The sequence below is a fragment of the Sprattus sprattus genome (assembly GCF_963457725.1).
Source record: "Sprattus sprattus genome assembly, chromosome: 16".
In the NCBI taxonomy this organism is placed as follows: domain Eukaryota; kingdom Metazoa; phylum Chordata; class Actinopteri; order Clupeiformes; family Clupeidae; genus Sprattus; species Sprattus sprattus.
The window spans coordinates 8,779,332-8,795,155 of record NC_137914.1 but is presented as its reverse complement, the minus strand read 5'-3'; the positions used below and the strand labels follow the sequence as shown (position 1 = coordinate 8,795,155).

Sequence of the window (15,824 nt, the reverse complement as noted above, 5' to 3'; positions counted from 1 at the left end):
GGCCTGTGTGCAGTCATTAACATAATTGCACACCTGTGTGGGAGGTGAATGAATGTGTTCTTCGAGTCAATTCGAGAGGCAAAGGAAGATAGGCGGTATGTGTATCCCAACACCTTTATTTATGACCCAGCCTATGAAGACTTTGTTATGCAGGCACATTTGTTTTGCGTTACATTTGCATTTCAAACGTTGGCGCCTGTTTCTCAACTTTTAAAAAAGATACTCTCAGATAGTCTAACCTCTTCACTGTGCCTCGTGCTTTTCTTTATTAATAGGTCAAAATCTTACACGATAGCATAGGGCTGTCAGTTTTAAATCAACAGACACATGAGACATACAGTCACTGTATTTATTTAAAAAAGCCCCCTTCCCACCATGAGCACAAAAACATGTCATACATTTTCATTTTTCAGATGTGACTCAGTATACAGAAGGTAATTAGCTCATTTACTGTCTTGCACAACATTTGAGCACAAGATTTGTTTAGATTACCATTTAGTGTAAAATGTTTGAAATCCTTATGTAATGGTCAGTGTATTTCGCCTTTTGGAGTCCCGTCTTGGGAAAGGTACAAAGCTCCTCACTTCCTTGAAAGATAAGCCTGAAAAAAGAAACCCACTAGTATTAATAGTTAATTTTAGAAGTCAACTTATAATGTCTAAGCAAGCAAACACAATATTTCACAAACACATGGACTCATGGAGTCAAGTGACATTCAGTGGCATAATCAGATAATAGATAAGGAAAAAGGAACAAAGGAAAAATACTGTTCAGAAATCAGTAGCCTACAAACAAGTTACTGCCCATGAACACAGGGTATATGACCAGGCGTAATTCTCATTGCGATTGAAAGGGAGACAAAATTTCTCCCATTCCCAGTCACTGCATCTGCTTCAAAGTAGGCGATTCTTTGACTCTATGCAAATAAAAGAACGTGAGTTGTTGTCAACAACAACAATTGTTCCTTTTCTGTAGAACATATTTGGGGCAAATAATCCACTAACTAGTTATTTAGCTCTTTAGCTTCTTAGCCGCCAGCACCGGCAGCCAGGCGCTGCACTGCAACTGAAATTGCTACTTGACATACAAACGGGATTCTTCTGACCACCCTTCCAAGACGAAATTTCAATTGATGAATTACGCCTGGTCATATGCCCTGTGTGCACGTACAGTTAAGGCCGAGATATACTCAGTTAAGGAGCATGAATTGCTACGCGCTTACGTGTTGCGTTAGGGGTGTTGCCAAGCAATTCACCGCCAGAACAATATGCTTACGTAAAATGGTGCAAGTCTAGAAAAAGGGGCCGATGCACGCAAGGCGTGAAAAGACGCGCAAGGGGTGCGCAAGGGCCTCATGTGCTTGTGCTTGCACTTGCGCTTACGCCTCTGACCATAAACCAAGCTTTAGGCCTAAAGAAAGATAACAAAGCAGACACTCACGCCGCCACTCCTCTAGGGGCAGTGTTGCATTGTCATGGCTGTCATCGTATGGCAGTGGTTCAGGGCAGTCCTCGGGATCCCGCAGGCCATCAAAATATGGGTGCTTCAGGGCCTCTTCAGCAGTGACACGGGCTTCTGCATCCAGTACCAGCATCTTTTCCAGTAACTCAACAGCTATAATGAATTCATGACATAATATATAACATAAATGTAAACACTCTAAAGCAGGGGTGTCAAACTCAAATACACAGAGGGCCGAAATAAAAAAAATGGGTGTAAGTCGTGGGCAGGACAGTGGGGCAAGCGCTCCCTAAATTGATATACTATGCTACCAACGCGGGGACAGTGCATTGTGGGACTTGCAGTATTTGTGGTGTGTTCGACATACCAGCGGCCACGGCAGACAAGCTCTGATAGATAAAAAGATGGATACTTTATTAATCCTGAGGTAAAATTAGCCAAACCAAATAAAATGTCATCGTTGCTCATTCAAATCAATGGAACTTTTTGCAACATTCTGAGGAGCTGGCGGGCCAGATTAAATGGCTTGTCAGGCCTGATAAGGCCCGCGGGCCTTGAGTTTGACACATGTGCTCTAAAGGCACCTACTTAAATCTAAAGGATATTAATGTCAATCCAAGGACTTGAATTAAACTTTATGGAACACTATGTGATACGGAGTGGCATTTGGAATCATAACCAATTGCAAGGTTGTATACCAATTTAGATTTTGAAGCAGTCAAAGCCAGAAGAGCCAACCTAGTTCTCTAGCTGATCAAACTGAATCTTGTGGTCAACTGTGTTAAAGGTATCACTGAGACCAAATACTCTAAAAGCTACCTTAAACCTGATACATAGTAGTGATCACTGTGTCTACTTGTAATTACATCATAAGCATGATTTGTTGCGACATGACTCCAAACTATGTACTGGTGGACAATATCCTGGGCAAAATTAGACAACTATAGCCTACTTAAGTATTAATTTATAAGTGGCTCATGTTTTTACTTTGTGGTTGGGTGAGATTTGACCTTGGTAACTGGCCTAACAGCTAAAAGTGTCTAAAACAAACAACTTAAGGGTGTCTCTTAGTTGGATTCAAGGTGAAGGATTGTCAAGCAAGGGATAGTATACTTGCTTTTGCCTTGAAGGTAGAAGTTTCTAAAATGTGGCCATCTACTGTATCTGAGCCATTTCTGCTGTGTCCAACTTACTTTTTAGCAGTACAATGATTATTGTTTCAATTCACATATTTTTCAACAGTTTTTTGTTAGAAGGAAACATTTTTGAATAACTTATCTCCTGTATTTTCTTTCCTTTGTATTTGCTTTTTCCCCCTCAGACATAAATACTGGCACAGCTGTGACTTTGTTATAACACCTGTACATAACACTTCATAAGAGATATCCACTCACCCTTTGGACTGGCCCTGGGAAACAATGCAGAGAAGTCTTTCCGAGGGAAATTTGGGAGAGAGGCCACGTAAGTTTTTGCCTGTTCCACAAAAAAACTAAATTCAACAGCAGATCCAACCTTGAGCCATTTTAGTCATCACAAGACTGGTAAGTCATCAGAAAAGTATCTGATGTGACCGTGGATAAATAGCTGTACCTCCTGACTGTCCAATTTTTTTATGAAATCTGGTCCAGGTACTCCTGTTACTTTCATAATCTGTGTAATCTGATCCATGTCTGAGCAGCGACAGTTAAAGATTACATTTAACAGAAAGAGCAACACTGCATATTACAAGTGACAAGCGACAAACTAGTAAGGAAACTAGTGCAGTATTTGTTTTTTGTTATTGAAAAATTCAAACAATTCAACAACATTCACTTCTCTTATGGATTCTATGCATTACAATTCTTTGTTTTAGACAAGTTTTGATAGAAGTTTACTGTAAAACTTATATACACTTTTTTTAGGTACCCAAAGACGCTTTACATAGGGCAAAGACAAACAAAACAAAATGGCTGTCAATTAAAAACAATAGATCATACTTGTAATCTCTTATATGCACTAATGCTATTAATCAATATACTCAGCAACATGAAGAGGGTTTGAAATGGAGGTTTGAAAAGGTCCAGACCCAGTGCAGTTAGCCTTCCCTTCTGTGAGACTCCCTTCTGTGAGACTCACTCAGGTGTCACACTCTTACAATAGAGAGGAAGTGATATGTGAGTACGTTCACCGACAAGTTTCAGTTGCATATCTAAATAACATGAAAAAAGGGCCACTCACTCAGGATAAGCAATATGACCATGAGTGTATTTAAAAAGTATGCAAAAATTAAGCCAAAGCACTAAAGTTATGTAATGTGAAATTGTGAATGCACACAGTTATGTCATTCTCCATTTCCATTCCATTTTACGTTCTGTGGGTAAACCTAAACAATGGCATCTTTGATTCATAGGTTATTTTCAAACTGAATGTAAATACCAGTCAAATAATGAGGAGGCGTGCATGAAAAGTTGTTTTGCATTCATGCAGTGTAATTCATGGTACGTTAGAAACCATAATAAGGCCCTGGGAGACTGATAAGGGCGTAAGAGGATACAGTCTTTTCCTTTGAAGAGCGTCTTCCCATTGATCATCTCTGCCATGATGCAACCAACAGACCAGATATCCACTATGGTGGAGAGAGATGCATAAAAATCCAGTTCAACACATCACTATTCACAAACAACAGGCAATCAGAATCACCAAATATTTCATTCTTATTTCTGGTTATTCCAGATATTTACTCTTATTTCAAGTAATGGTCCTGCAGAACTTCTAGTGTATTAACGAGCTGAGGTTCTTGAAAGTGCTATAATTTCTATATTAGCATTCAAGAAATTTGAAAAGGATAAAGAACCACAAAACAACTAATAACATCTGAGCCTCCCCCACATCGCTAAGACTGAAAAGTAAGGTTCTCAGAAATAGTAAGTTGTCTTGCCAGTCTGGGTGTAGTGCATCCAGTTTAGGATGACCTCAGGGGCGCGGTACCAGCGTGTCACGACATAGCCCGTCATCTCCGGCTCAGCATGCCGAGCCAAGCCAAAATCCAGAATCTGCATTGACATCAGTTCAAATCATCCACATCATTTAATGCCGTTGATAAACAGGCATGTTACTATGAGGTTAAAAGAAATGTGTGAAGGGTAACTGCGTACCTTCAGCTCACAATCCTGGTTTACTGCCAAATTACCAGGTTTGAGGTCCTAGGAAAGTGAAGTGTCAAAAAAAGGGTGGGGCAGTGATAACATTTCATGTGGTGAGTTGCACCTTCAAAGAATTACCTATTGCCAAAAAAGAGAATCTCTAAGGGCATTACAGATTATGCAAAATGTGGTGTGTTAACAGTCAAAATTGGCCATGCCATGCCCACACCATGCCATAAATGGTAGGCATAATGAATCCTTCAACAAAGTAGGGCAGCTTATGCAATTGCAAACTTGTACAGACATCATCCCGTTTGTTAGGTAGGCTATTACCTGTTAAAAGGCAATACAAATACATTTTCTATTAAACGACGATACTGAGTTACTGAGTCCAAGATATCCTGTACATTTAGAATCAAAGGCAGAATGTATTCTCCTCTCTATGTTTATGGCTATGGCTATTGATGCTATCCAGACATAAGTTTCATTACAAGACATTCCTATCTTGGCTCCCAGGCACGGGCTGTACGCCAGTTTGCAACCGAAAAAAATGAAAAGTATTTAATTAGGTTTATGGTGTTGTCGAATTTTGTTTAGCCTAGCAAACACTTTAGGAAAGATCTGGAACATTGGACTCTTACATTACTAAACGCATTCTTCGACAGTATTTTACTAACAAAGATTTGCCATCTCTAGAGAAAAAACAGTACTGTTTCACTTTAAATCCAAAATAAATAAACAAATGAACATTGTCATAGACAGATGCATTTTAACGAGTTGTCAATCTCACTTACCCTGTGAATGATGCCTGCACTGTGAATGTACTGTGAGGATGACAGACAGGGAGAATTGCATAAGATGTTGTGCGTGAACCTTTTTATGTTTTACAAATAAATCTAACTTCGGGCCAATGACCATTTGTAACTTGTGGACCTGACAGCCCAATAACAGTGTGTGAAAAATTTGGCTGTGGCCGTAGGCATGAAGCCAGAGGACAGAGGCTGAGTTTTATACAACATTTCTACAACTGACAGATTGAGTTTGAAGACACCAGATTGTGTTTTCTTTCGTTTGTGCCCATTTTATCTAGTCATTCATTCATTTATACATAAAAAATTTGACGGCGTCAAGTGTTGCCAAGCAACGAGTACTGTCACCCTGCAGCCAAGTTGAGTCAGAAAGGCTATTTGCGCATATCATTTTGTGTTACACAGTCTTTATGATACATTTTCATTTTTACATTTCCACTACTCCATTTGCTCCCTTTTCTTCCTCGAAAACTGTCAAATGTAATGTTCTAAAATCGCTGCCTGCTCTCTGCTCTGCTCTCTCACTTTAAATGAAAGAAATGTTGATGTCGTACAATTCAACGGTTAAAATAAATCATCATACTCCTGTAGGAACATTGGTTGACCTTTGTCCGTGTTCACAACAGTATGTCTGAGACATTAAAATCTGAACATTATAGTGCTATAAATTATAATTCAAATCAACTTTTGCCACTTTCACAAACACAACTGAGTTTCAGCCAAACCTTGAGTCCACAAAGCATCTGATACACAAGGAACTGGATTCTGTCCTCTGATAGAAGCCCCCGCACTTTAGACAGGTCTGTGAACATGAATGGCATCACCAGATAGCTGTAACAAACATCAAGGGTTATGAATTCACATAAATAACATATTTATAAAAAAAATCATTTTCAATTGTAAATGTTTGGACAATTCATTTTAAGGGTACAGAAATAGAAAAGTTAGACTCATTTTATCTGTTGCAGTCCTACATAACCTATTCAATGACAGAAATTCTATTAAATCTGAAGCTTCCTTCATACACTGAATGTCTGTTCATGTACTAAAATATGAAAAGTATAGGAGTAGTCCTTTAGCTGCCTTGTCTTCACTGCTTTTAGACAAAAAAGGGTCAGCTCTGCTCTGTGTGATTTCAATGGCTGCTTTATGCTAGTGACAAGCTATCAGATACTTTTTTTGGACTCGGCTATTCTTAGGTTTACTCCATTTGTGCAAATGTCTATATTGGCATATTACATACTTCCTTTCAGTTTTAAAATACACTACAACACCTGAAGGATCGATAGATTGAGTTTAGAAGAATCTTCGTTGAAAAGTCAGACCCAGTCTAGAGCCCATAGACGCCGAAATGTTTCTCCCTTTCTAGATTTCAAAGCATAATAAATACACTATTGCCAATTTATAATACACGACCCCAACTAAAAGATGAATACACAAATGTAGTAACTAAATATATGGGCGTATTTTAGAGAAATCTTTGTTTCAAATTCTGGTCTGTGTGATATTTTGTGCCCTCCCTTGAAGGGAAAGAATAATGCACAGGCCTGTCTTCTTGACAATGTTATTACTTAGCCTGTCAAAGACACGGTGCTTTATTACAAATAACAGTAGGATGCCCATACCCAGGATCAGTCGTGTGAATACAGGGAGCAAAATGTCGGCATCTATGGGCCTTAGACTGTTGGTCAGACTTTTAAATCTATAGGTTTTGTTCATTCTTTGTGAATCTTTCAGGTGTGGTAGTGTATTACAAAACGTGAATAAGGACATTTGCGGGAATAACTTTAAACGGAGTGAACTGAACTGTAAACCCATGAATAGCTGAGTCAAGAAAGGAAAGCGACGGATAGCTTGCCGCTGGTCGTTCTCATTAGGAGGATTCTTTTCCATGCTCCCAGATTAAGCTATGTTTTACAGCGAACAACCAAGTCTTACATTCAAACATTTGCTGCTGTTGATTCACTTCATATTTAAGAGAATCATCCATACTTCTGTCTAAGCATGCTGAACTTTTGGACATACTCCAGTACTGTGTTTGCAAACCTTTCAAGTCACTTGTGTGCTGTGCTGTCTAGAATGTGGCTATATAACTGGGTATGACTCACAAATCATGGAAGTCCTCCAGACAGGTCGCAGGTGTGAACACATCCACTAGCCCTATCACCTGGGCAGCAGGGATATGAGAAATCAGAGCATGAGGTGGACAGGAAGTGTATCGATGACATCACTAGTTTTATTGCTGGGTCCTGTCCTGGCCCTTGGAAATGATCCATGCTCTGCTACGCAGTGGTCTTGTAAGAACAACACCTTACCTAAAGTCAGGTGATTATACCAAACACTGCAAACTTTACAGGGTATTGTCGTGTGAGATAAAACAGCAACTACATAAATAAATACTGCTCTATACAGGGCCTACTGCAAAAATATTAGAGGGTGGGAGTTCCCCGCAGCTAGTATTTGAATAGTAATATTGTGTACTTACATTCTCATGCTTCATATGTTTGAGAAGTCTCAGCTCCCGATACGCTCGTTTTGCGAATATCTCTGACTGGAACGGACGATGTAGCTTCTTGATGGCCACTTTCTCTTTGGTCTTATCGTTTTTTGCGGAGCTGAGATAAAAACCGAATGCAAGGTCAGTTCCAAAAGAAACTCCATTGATTTCTATCGTTATAGTTTGGGGCTTAGATTTAGGCACAGAAGTAGCCCACTTGCAAGAACGTCAAGTGGGCTAACCAACAACAACTCAGTGATAAAGTCTACCGTAAAATGTAAAGATTGAGACAACACTGCATAGAAATGAAGTAAGATAACACGTTATCAACTCAAAAAGCAAAAAGCGTACTGTGCGTACTGTGTAAAGGGCAAAAGTGTAACTATGCTGGAACAGATTTGAAAGTATTGAAAGAATATTATGCAACAGTTTCATTTATAGACGGGGGAAAAGGCAGATCAAATACGACTGCCAACACTAGATGCAAGCGTCTGCTTTACACTGGTCTTTCTTCAGGAGGATAGTAAACACTATCTGCTTCCTAGTTGTCCCAATTGTCAAGTTACAGTGCTCGAAAAATGACGACTCCATAACTGAAAACCAATAGATCAACAACAGAGGTGGCGACAACTCACCAGACGGTGCCGTACGCTCCTGTTCCGATTTGCTTCAGAGATTTGTATTTGTACGGAACTTCCCATACTGTACTGTTGATTTCTTCATTGCCGAACTGCAGTTGTTGGGGTTCCATTTGTTATGGAGAAAGACGACATAGAAGCCGTCTGGGAAAAGCCTGCTGCTCAAGTGAAGAACTCGTTCGAAACGGATGGAACGAATGTAACACCTCCCACGCGGCAACTCTGCATTCGTTTCAGTTTGGATGCTTTAAAGGTCACAACTGACAGACTCACTTTTTATGCACACATTTGCGTCCAATATTTACTATAGTTCTTCACTCCGAGGAAGCCCATGGGTACACATACAAAATAGCACCAGAATGTATGCATTATTTTTGACTGTGTTCACAAGCCATCACCGTTGAGCCACTTAGCGCATATGAGGCGATGATTCATCCACCCTCCCACTCACATTTTTCATTCTACCGTGTGCAGGTTTTGACAAACACGATTTCCGCTCACAGCATCTGCCTGTAGCTTCTTGAACAGTTAATTACTCTATCTTCGCCTGTTGGTTCCTTGTGTGATCACAGAGGATCTTAATACAATGCAGCTGTGCAATGATGGTTTGGCGAAGGATGGTCCAATAGTTCTACTGAATATTTTAGGTGCGCAACTTTCGAAAATGCAGGAGCACGTATCAGACAGATGCAACAAGTCGGCTCTAAGTGTAAATATGACAGATGCTTACACTAAGGAACCTAAGGCGACATATTTATCGGACTGTTTAGAGGCGATGCTCTCAAAAAATGATGCTCTGTAATTTACAGACACGACCCTCATTCTTATAGCCTAAATGTTTTCCTCTCTAAAAATATGCATGTTGCATGCACATACATTGACCACTAGATGGTGGTGAATGAGTAGATTTCGATTTTCTCCAGGAGGTCCTTGTCAGGTTCTCATAATTTTAACGCATATGCAATGATCCCAGGGCCGTTGTAGCCTACTGAACCGCATTCTGTAGGCTACTCTGCTGAAAAGGTAATTCCGCTATATTGCATGTTTTGATGTGAAAAGCCACCCGACAAGTTAGATGTTTGTTCAAATACAATTTTGCACAATTTCTACTTTTCTGCAGTTTATCAACTTAGATATCCTTCAAAAGAGAAGCAACAACAGCATGTTTTCTATGAATACAAAAGGGGGTGCTGCCCCCTCAGTTTTTGCCTGGTGAAATGGATAAGAATCCGACAAATTAAAATCTTGCTCAAACTAAACATACAGCGTAACTTTAAATGGGACGTTTGGGTTTTAAACAAATCAATATCCAATGCCAGTCACAGAATCCAACTGTTTACTCATGTTAGATGGTGTGGGAAGAAAACAGATTGTATCCCATCACTTTCCATTCACTTTCCATCACATTCACTTTCCATCACTTTCCATTCCCTGAGTTCCATTCCATTCAATGCACTCAGTTCAGGCTGAGCTCCGCCCTCCAAAGCCTTCACCACGTCCTGAACGGCAATGAGTAGTCAATCAGAAACATCAGTGGCTGAAGCCTTCTCTTTTTTTTTGGTATATAGTGACGGTAAATGCTAATAACCTATCAATAGTTAATAGGCTTACTTACTTCATTGGGGAAGTTATGCTCGCCAAACCATATTTGCTGATGTTGACAAGTAAAATATGTGATGGATTCATCTCAAACTTTATTTGGATGGCCCCATTTAGATGTTCATATTATAAACAAACTATCTGTTGAAACTCTATTAACTACAAGTTAGGGGGTTGGGTTTGATTAAGGTGATGTTAAGTGTACAATAAGAAAGACAACTTGAATTTCAACGAACCATCCTTTAAGACTCTATAGACTGACTGTTATCTTTATCTCTTCTTTAAGTGCCATTGCTTTGATAATAATCTTGTTTTGCTGCAGGCTGTAACATGAAGGTTATGTAGCCCTATAAGTTATGACAGAATGATGGTTTGCAATATGGTATGCAGGAAATAATGTCTAGCTAGGATCAGTACAATCCCTTTTCTCTGGTCCTTTTCTGTGGTCCTGTTGAGAATGAAGAACTAACTCATAATAGAGTGTAAGAAGAGTTTTATTTTGTGTCCCAGTATTTTCACAATTACAGCCTGTCACGCCTATGAACTATCTGAACGTGCACATTGTAAAACGATTCAGTGGCCTGGGGTGCATTTCTCAAAACAGTCATTGTCTAGCCACTGTGGTTCAATGGTTCACTCATTTATGAGAAGTTCAGGTAGGTAGGGGGCGAGTTAATATTGTCAAACTAACGCAATTAAAACCTTGACAACATTAAATATCCAGGAACAACGTTTCTAACGACCGGTCTCAAGCAGCTGTTCCAACCACCCTACTTTGCGATTGATCGTTGGAACAATGCTTTCGAGAAACACCATTTTGCTGATTGACGGTTGTAGCAACTGAGACTGCGACAGTGGTTAGACAACAACGCTTTCTAGACACGCACCCCAGGATAGTTTTACAGTTTTTGATTGGATGGCTTTAGAATAATTTTGCAAAGTTGCAATTGTGGCCTACACTATGGTAGACAGATAGGATTTTGACTCATATTAGACTTATTCATATTATTCATGTTGAATTTAGTTGTCTACTCAACACGTCCAACTGTCCACCCTAGGATGACATGACTGATTTGCGGACATGGTCATTCTTTCATCAACCTAACCTATAGTCCACAATATAGGCCTTTACATTATATTTGCATTTGTTCTGTAAATTGAACTGTATTTGACAGTAGATGTAGATAGGTGTAGGTTATTTGTCAAAAAATATTTGCTTTGTATATTACAAATCAAAAAGTAATTTTCAACCTGGTTCAACAATTAACCATCATGTAAAATTGATTTGTAACATAACAGCCTAAGCTTATGCATGTCATACAGATTTCCGATTTCAGCCTTGATTTCGAAACATCAACTTGAAATTAGTATCTGTAAATTACTGCATGTGATGCCATAATCAGTCAGTAAATTTGAGCTAAATTTACCATAAACCTTTATGTGTGTGTGTGGTGGTTGGAATTAGCTCGTTGAAGAACCACTGTTGTTCATCTAATTCTTGTTTCCACGTCTATATATTTTCTGTGTTGTATGCCTTTCGTATTTAGTTTTTGTGTTTTTGTGTGTGCAGGCTTGGAGCTCATTAGTGCTCACTCGCTTGTGATATGACCAACGGAGTGCTTGTCAGTGTGTCTGATGTAAAATAAGTTCCTGCTGTGCTCAGACTGATATGACGATTTTCTGTGTGGTTAAATGCATACCATTAGCGTACAGTCATTCATTCTGTCTGTATCTTTGGCCCTTTGGAGTTCTCAAGCTGTCCATTTCTGCTTTATTTATAGAGTTTCCGTCCAAATTGAGCTCGAAAGGCACCTTCACTGACTCCACCATGAGGGGGTTTAAAAGTGTTAATCTAAGCTATTAAAACGGAACAAACAAGTTGTCACACACACTGACTGGGCTTTCTCTGCCGCCTGCGCTGCATTACTTTTCTGCAACACTCAGTGGTGTTACACATCGTGAGGGTTTTACTCTCAAGCGCCCACATGGCCACAGCACTCGGAACGAGTCTTAAGAGAAGGCGCAGCTCAGGAAAATATGTCAGGTCACTCGGCGTCTCACTTATAAATAAGTCAGCAGGGTTTAAGAATTCACATTTTGGATGGGAGGCCCCATTTTATGTCATTTCAGGGAAGTGCAATGAAATAAGCATGCCAGAGTCTTTTTGAACACTATAAGGGGCTGGGAGGCTGGAGGAAGCCTAGTCACGGTGAGACCGGTGCAGGGAGGTTGCTCAGTTTTTCTTATCGCCGTAGCTGAGACAGGGGACTGCCAAGATGGTGTACTCTCAAAACTAAATAGAAGACTTTTTGACAAGATCCCTATGCCACCGCAGTGCCCAGAATCAACTTGGAAATGCAGATGTAATTAGTCAGGCCAGCTGTTGGAGTTTGTGTGTGACAGTCAGAATACTCTCAGCACAACAACCATATGTGACCCAACACTGACTTTTTTTTGCTGATCAGATTCAAGTCAGCATTTTATGAATGCATTATTTGTTTCTACAAACAGTGGATAAAGTTGATTAATAGTTAGCCTTTAATCCTGTTTCTTTAACCTACATGTTAGCATTTAAATGTGCTTCTTCAAGGGCTTACATTTTTCTTGGTAGAAGAGCAACATCAACTTGCAGTTACTTACCCTGTATATTCAAATACTCCTGAAGGTTAAGCAGCTGTAACTAATGTTGACATTTTTGCTTGCTTCCTCAAAACGCAGTCTCTGTAATCTGCTGTGGGCATGCAAAATAATCATTACGCAGTGATGCTCGTTCATTTGATAGATTTTTTTGGGTGGTAAACTTACTTTGCACCTTGAGTTGCTGGTAACAGTGATGAAAAGATTCCCAGAAATGATTTGTTTTTGTCACACACAAGCATTCTCGTGACAACTAGAATACGAGGTCAGCTACTTGAAGGAAAGAGTTCGACTGGACCTTAAAGTATAACCAGCCTTCTTTACTGTATTTAAAAAAGGCTATGCCAGGCACTCCACACTTTCCTATGTTTCTGTGTGGTAGATACATGTGGGCTCTTGAGGACATGTTTCTGTGTGGTAAATAGTATGTGGGCTCTCGAGGACATGATTCTGTCCTCAAATTAGAACCTCAGAAGTCCTACAGAGACGCCCCGTTTTTGCAGATGTCGAAACTTCCGGACTCGGGTGGAATGCTTGGAAAAGAGGACAATTAGCCACCCTTTTCACGCCTGTACTCTTACGCTCTGTGTTAATTGATCTCCCTTGTGCTGGACAGGAACCGTTAAGCGCCTCGGCCTTCCCAGTCAGTAATTTGACATTTGAAAGTGGGAGCCTCAGGGGTAATGAAACTAAAGCAATGTGTGCTGAAATGCTGACTCACTGGCCTCACAAAGAGCACTGTATGGGCCCACTGAGCCCAGCCCTTCTCTAGAAAACATGGGCCTCGGGAGAATGCCTCCCAGGCAGTAGGAGTTAAGGAGATGTGAGAGTTTAGGTCAACACAATACTGGTGTAGACTCCAGGTATTATGTATAGATGGTAATGGTAAATAATCAAAGATGCTAAAAAGGTGATTTGGTAACATTTTGGTCACTGGCTTGCACTTCCTGAAATGTATTCAACCCACGTCTTGCACTTCAGATTATCTTTTTCATGACATTTGACATTTCCTCTAGATTTTCATTTTGACAGTGATCTAATCATGGTTTAAATAATAGGCTGGGGTTGCCATGTGTATTGGTGAACAAATTGACATTTAAACTAATTTAATCCATCAAGATTACATTTCAAGTATTGAATTTTCGCTGGTGTGTAATGTGTTTCCCAATCCTAACTGTATTCTCTTTATATTTCCCTCTGTTTTGAGGAGCCTTCTCCTTTTTGTGAACTTTTCAGTAGTGTTAATACAGCAATATTGCATATTGAACTGTAAATCATGGCTGACATGATAGCATTCATTTTCAAACCTAAATCTGATTATAAACGATAAAGATATGTGCCTGGCATTTACTTTAATCTTTAACCGAAGACTGAAGAAATGTAAACAGAACATATGCCTGAGTATGTAGGTGCTGCTAGATATAAATAGATAGGTGTTTACGCGCAGCACCTATGGAAAGACCACAAGTTGATCACAAGTGGTGGTCGGTGCACCAAAGCGACACGCAACCCCAGGAACACCTTTCTTCCCAGTGCCTCGGGGTCACGATGTCTCTGTCTAATGAGTGATTAAAAACAAATTAGGGGTGTTTTTTTGAGATGTTCTTTCATTCCGGCGGGGGAATTAATTATTGCTTTCAATCAATGGCGCTATCTGTGACTGGCTTCGTTAAGGTGCCGTGGCAGCATCCTCAGTGATTAATGAGCTGACCTTCCTCTCAGCACTGGCTCTGTTCTTAAAAATCCATTCCGTCGGAATCTGACCTCCGGGGCGGAAATGGTGCGGAACTCCCCAGGCATTCCAATACGACCACTTCACAACAGAAACAGTCAGAGGAACAGGCCAGAGATTCTTCAGGAATTATTTTATTTTTATTTTCAAATTTCCTCTACTCAATTTCCTTGCAAGTTGATAGAATGTTATTACAAAATCATGTTATATGATACAAATATGAGGCCCATGTTGGTTTAATATGAGATCAGATTATGTTCATATTTCATTGGTGTTGGATGTTATTGGCAATAATGGTCTAGCATCAGTGATCAGTCACAGAGGCCATTATGTGTTCACTATAAAGTACTAAGGTCAAAAGCTGTACTGTTTTAAACTGTGGTACTGACTTGGTAGTTTGACTTTTTTTTAGACAGTTTAGCAATTGGCCCAATGTTCATTTGGACATAAATGGTCCGCGTTGATGTAAATGATTCTTACAGGGCCAGAATGAGTTTAATGAACAGTCCCTAGCCTTGTAAATGTTTAATTTGTTTTAAACAGATTAGAATTGGGTAGCAGATGGACAATGAACCCTCACAAACACACGCACACACACCACAACACACTGTCTTACACACTGTCACACACTCACACTCACACACACACACACACACACACACACACAAACACAAACACATCACCACACACACACCCACAATTTTAAATTACCCTCAGCAGAGTGATTGGCCACCGTCTCCCTCTGACCAGTGTGTCCTAACAGAAGCATCAGTCAGCACATCCATTACCATTCATTACACCCAGTGATCACACTGATGAGTCGCCCGCCACCGCCAGCTTCTCTCCCAGCCACTGGCATCACCACCACCACCACCACCAGCGCCGCGCTCTTAATTTGACACCATTGTGTGTCTGAGCACCAAGGCCTGCTGCAGTCTGCAGCTAAAGTCATCTATTTATCTGTCCAATTATTTATGCATGGATTTATTTTGCTCATTAATTTGGATTCACAGGAAAAAAATTAAACTGGCAAGAGTCTGCCCAGCCTCCATTGTTTGGACCGCTGTGGTGCTCCTCGACGTGTCGCACGACTGCTGGGAGGAGAGGAGCTGTCTGAATAGAGAGGAAAACACACGATTTAAGTGGAGAGGAATGATACCAGCTCTCGCTCTCTCTCTCTCTCTTTCTCTCTCTCTCTCACTCACACACACACACAAACACATAAACTGCACACATACAGACAGACACACTGAAGCCTTATGGGCTGATAGTTTGAGGCAATACAATAATAATATTGGATGTTATATATAATATTGCAGGCTAATGCTA

At 40.2% G+C, this 15,824-nt stretch overlaps 1 protein-coding gene across 1 annotated transcript; it reads right to left on the bottom strand.

Annotated features, from left to right (window-relative positions):
• Positions 1 to 335: 335 nt before the first annotated feature.
• On the bottom strand, positions 336 to 8,912 carry mapk13 (mitogen-activated protein kinase 13). The gene is made up of 12 exons (XM_080854344.1): positions 8,525 to 8,912; positions 7,878 to 8,007; positions 7,501 to 7,559; positions 6,118 to 6,223; positions 5,378 to 5,407; positions 4,596 to 4,643; positions 4,379 to 4,493; positions 3,995 to 4,066; positions 3,052 to 3,131; positions 2,856 to 2,934; positions 1,441 to 1,614; positions 336 to 601 (listed from the first exon to the last, which is right to left on the bottom strand). The coding sequence occupies exons 1-12, from the start codon at positions 8,638 to 8,640 to the stop codon at positions 519 to 521; spliced, it is 1,092 nt and encodes a 363-aa protein (XP_080710470.1). The 5' UTR covers positions 8,641 to 8,912; the 3' UTR covers positions 336 to 518.
• Between the last annotated feature and the right edge of the window lie 6,912 nt (positions 8,913 to 15,824).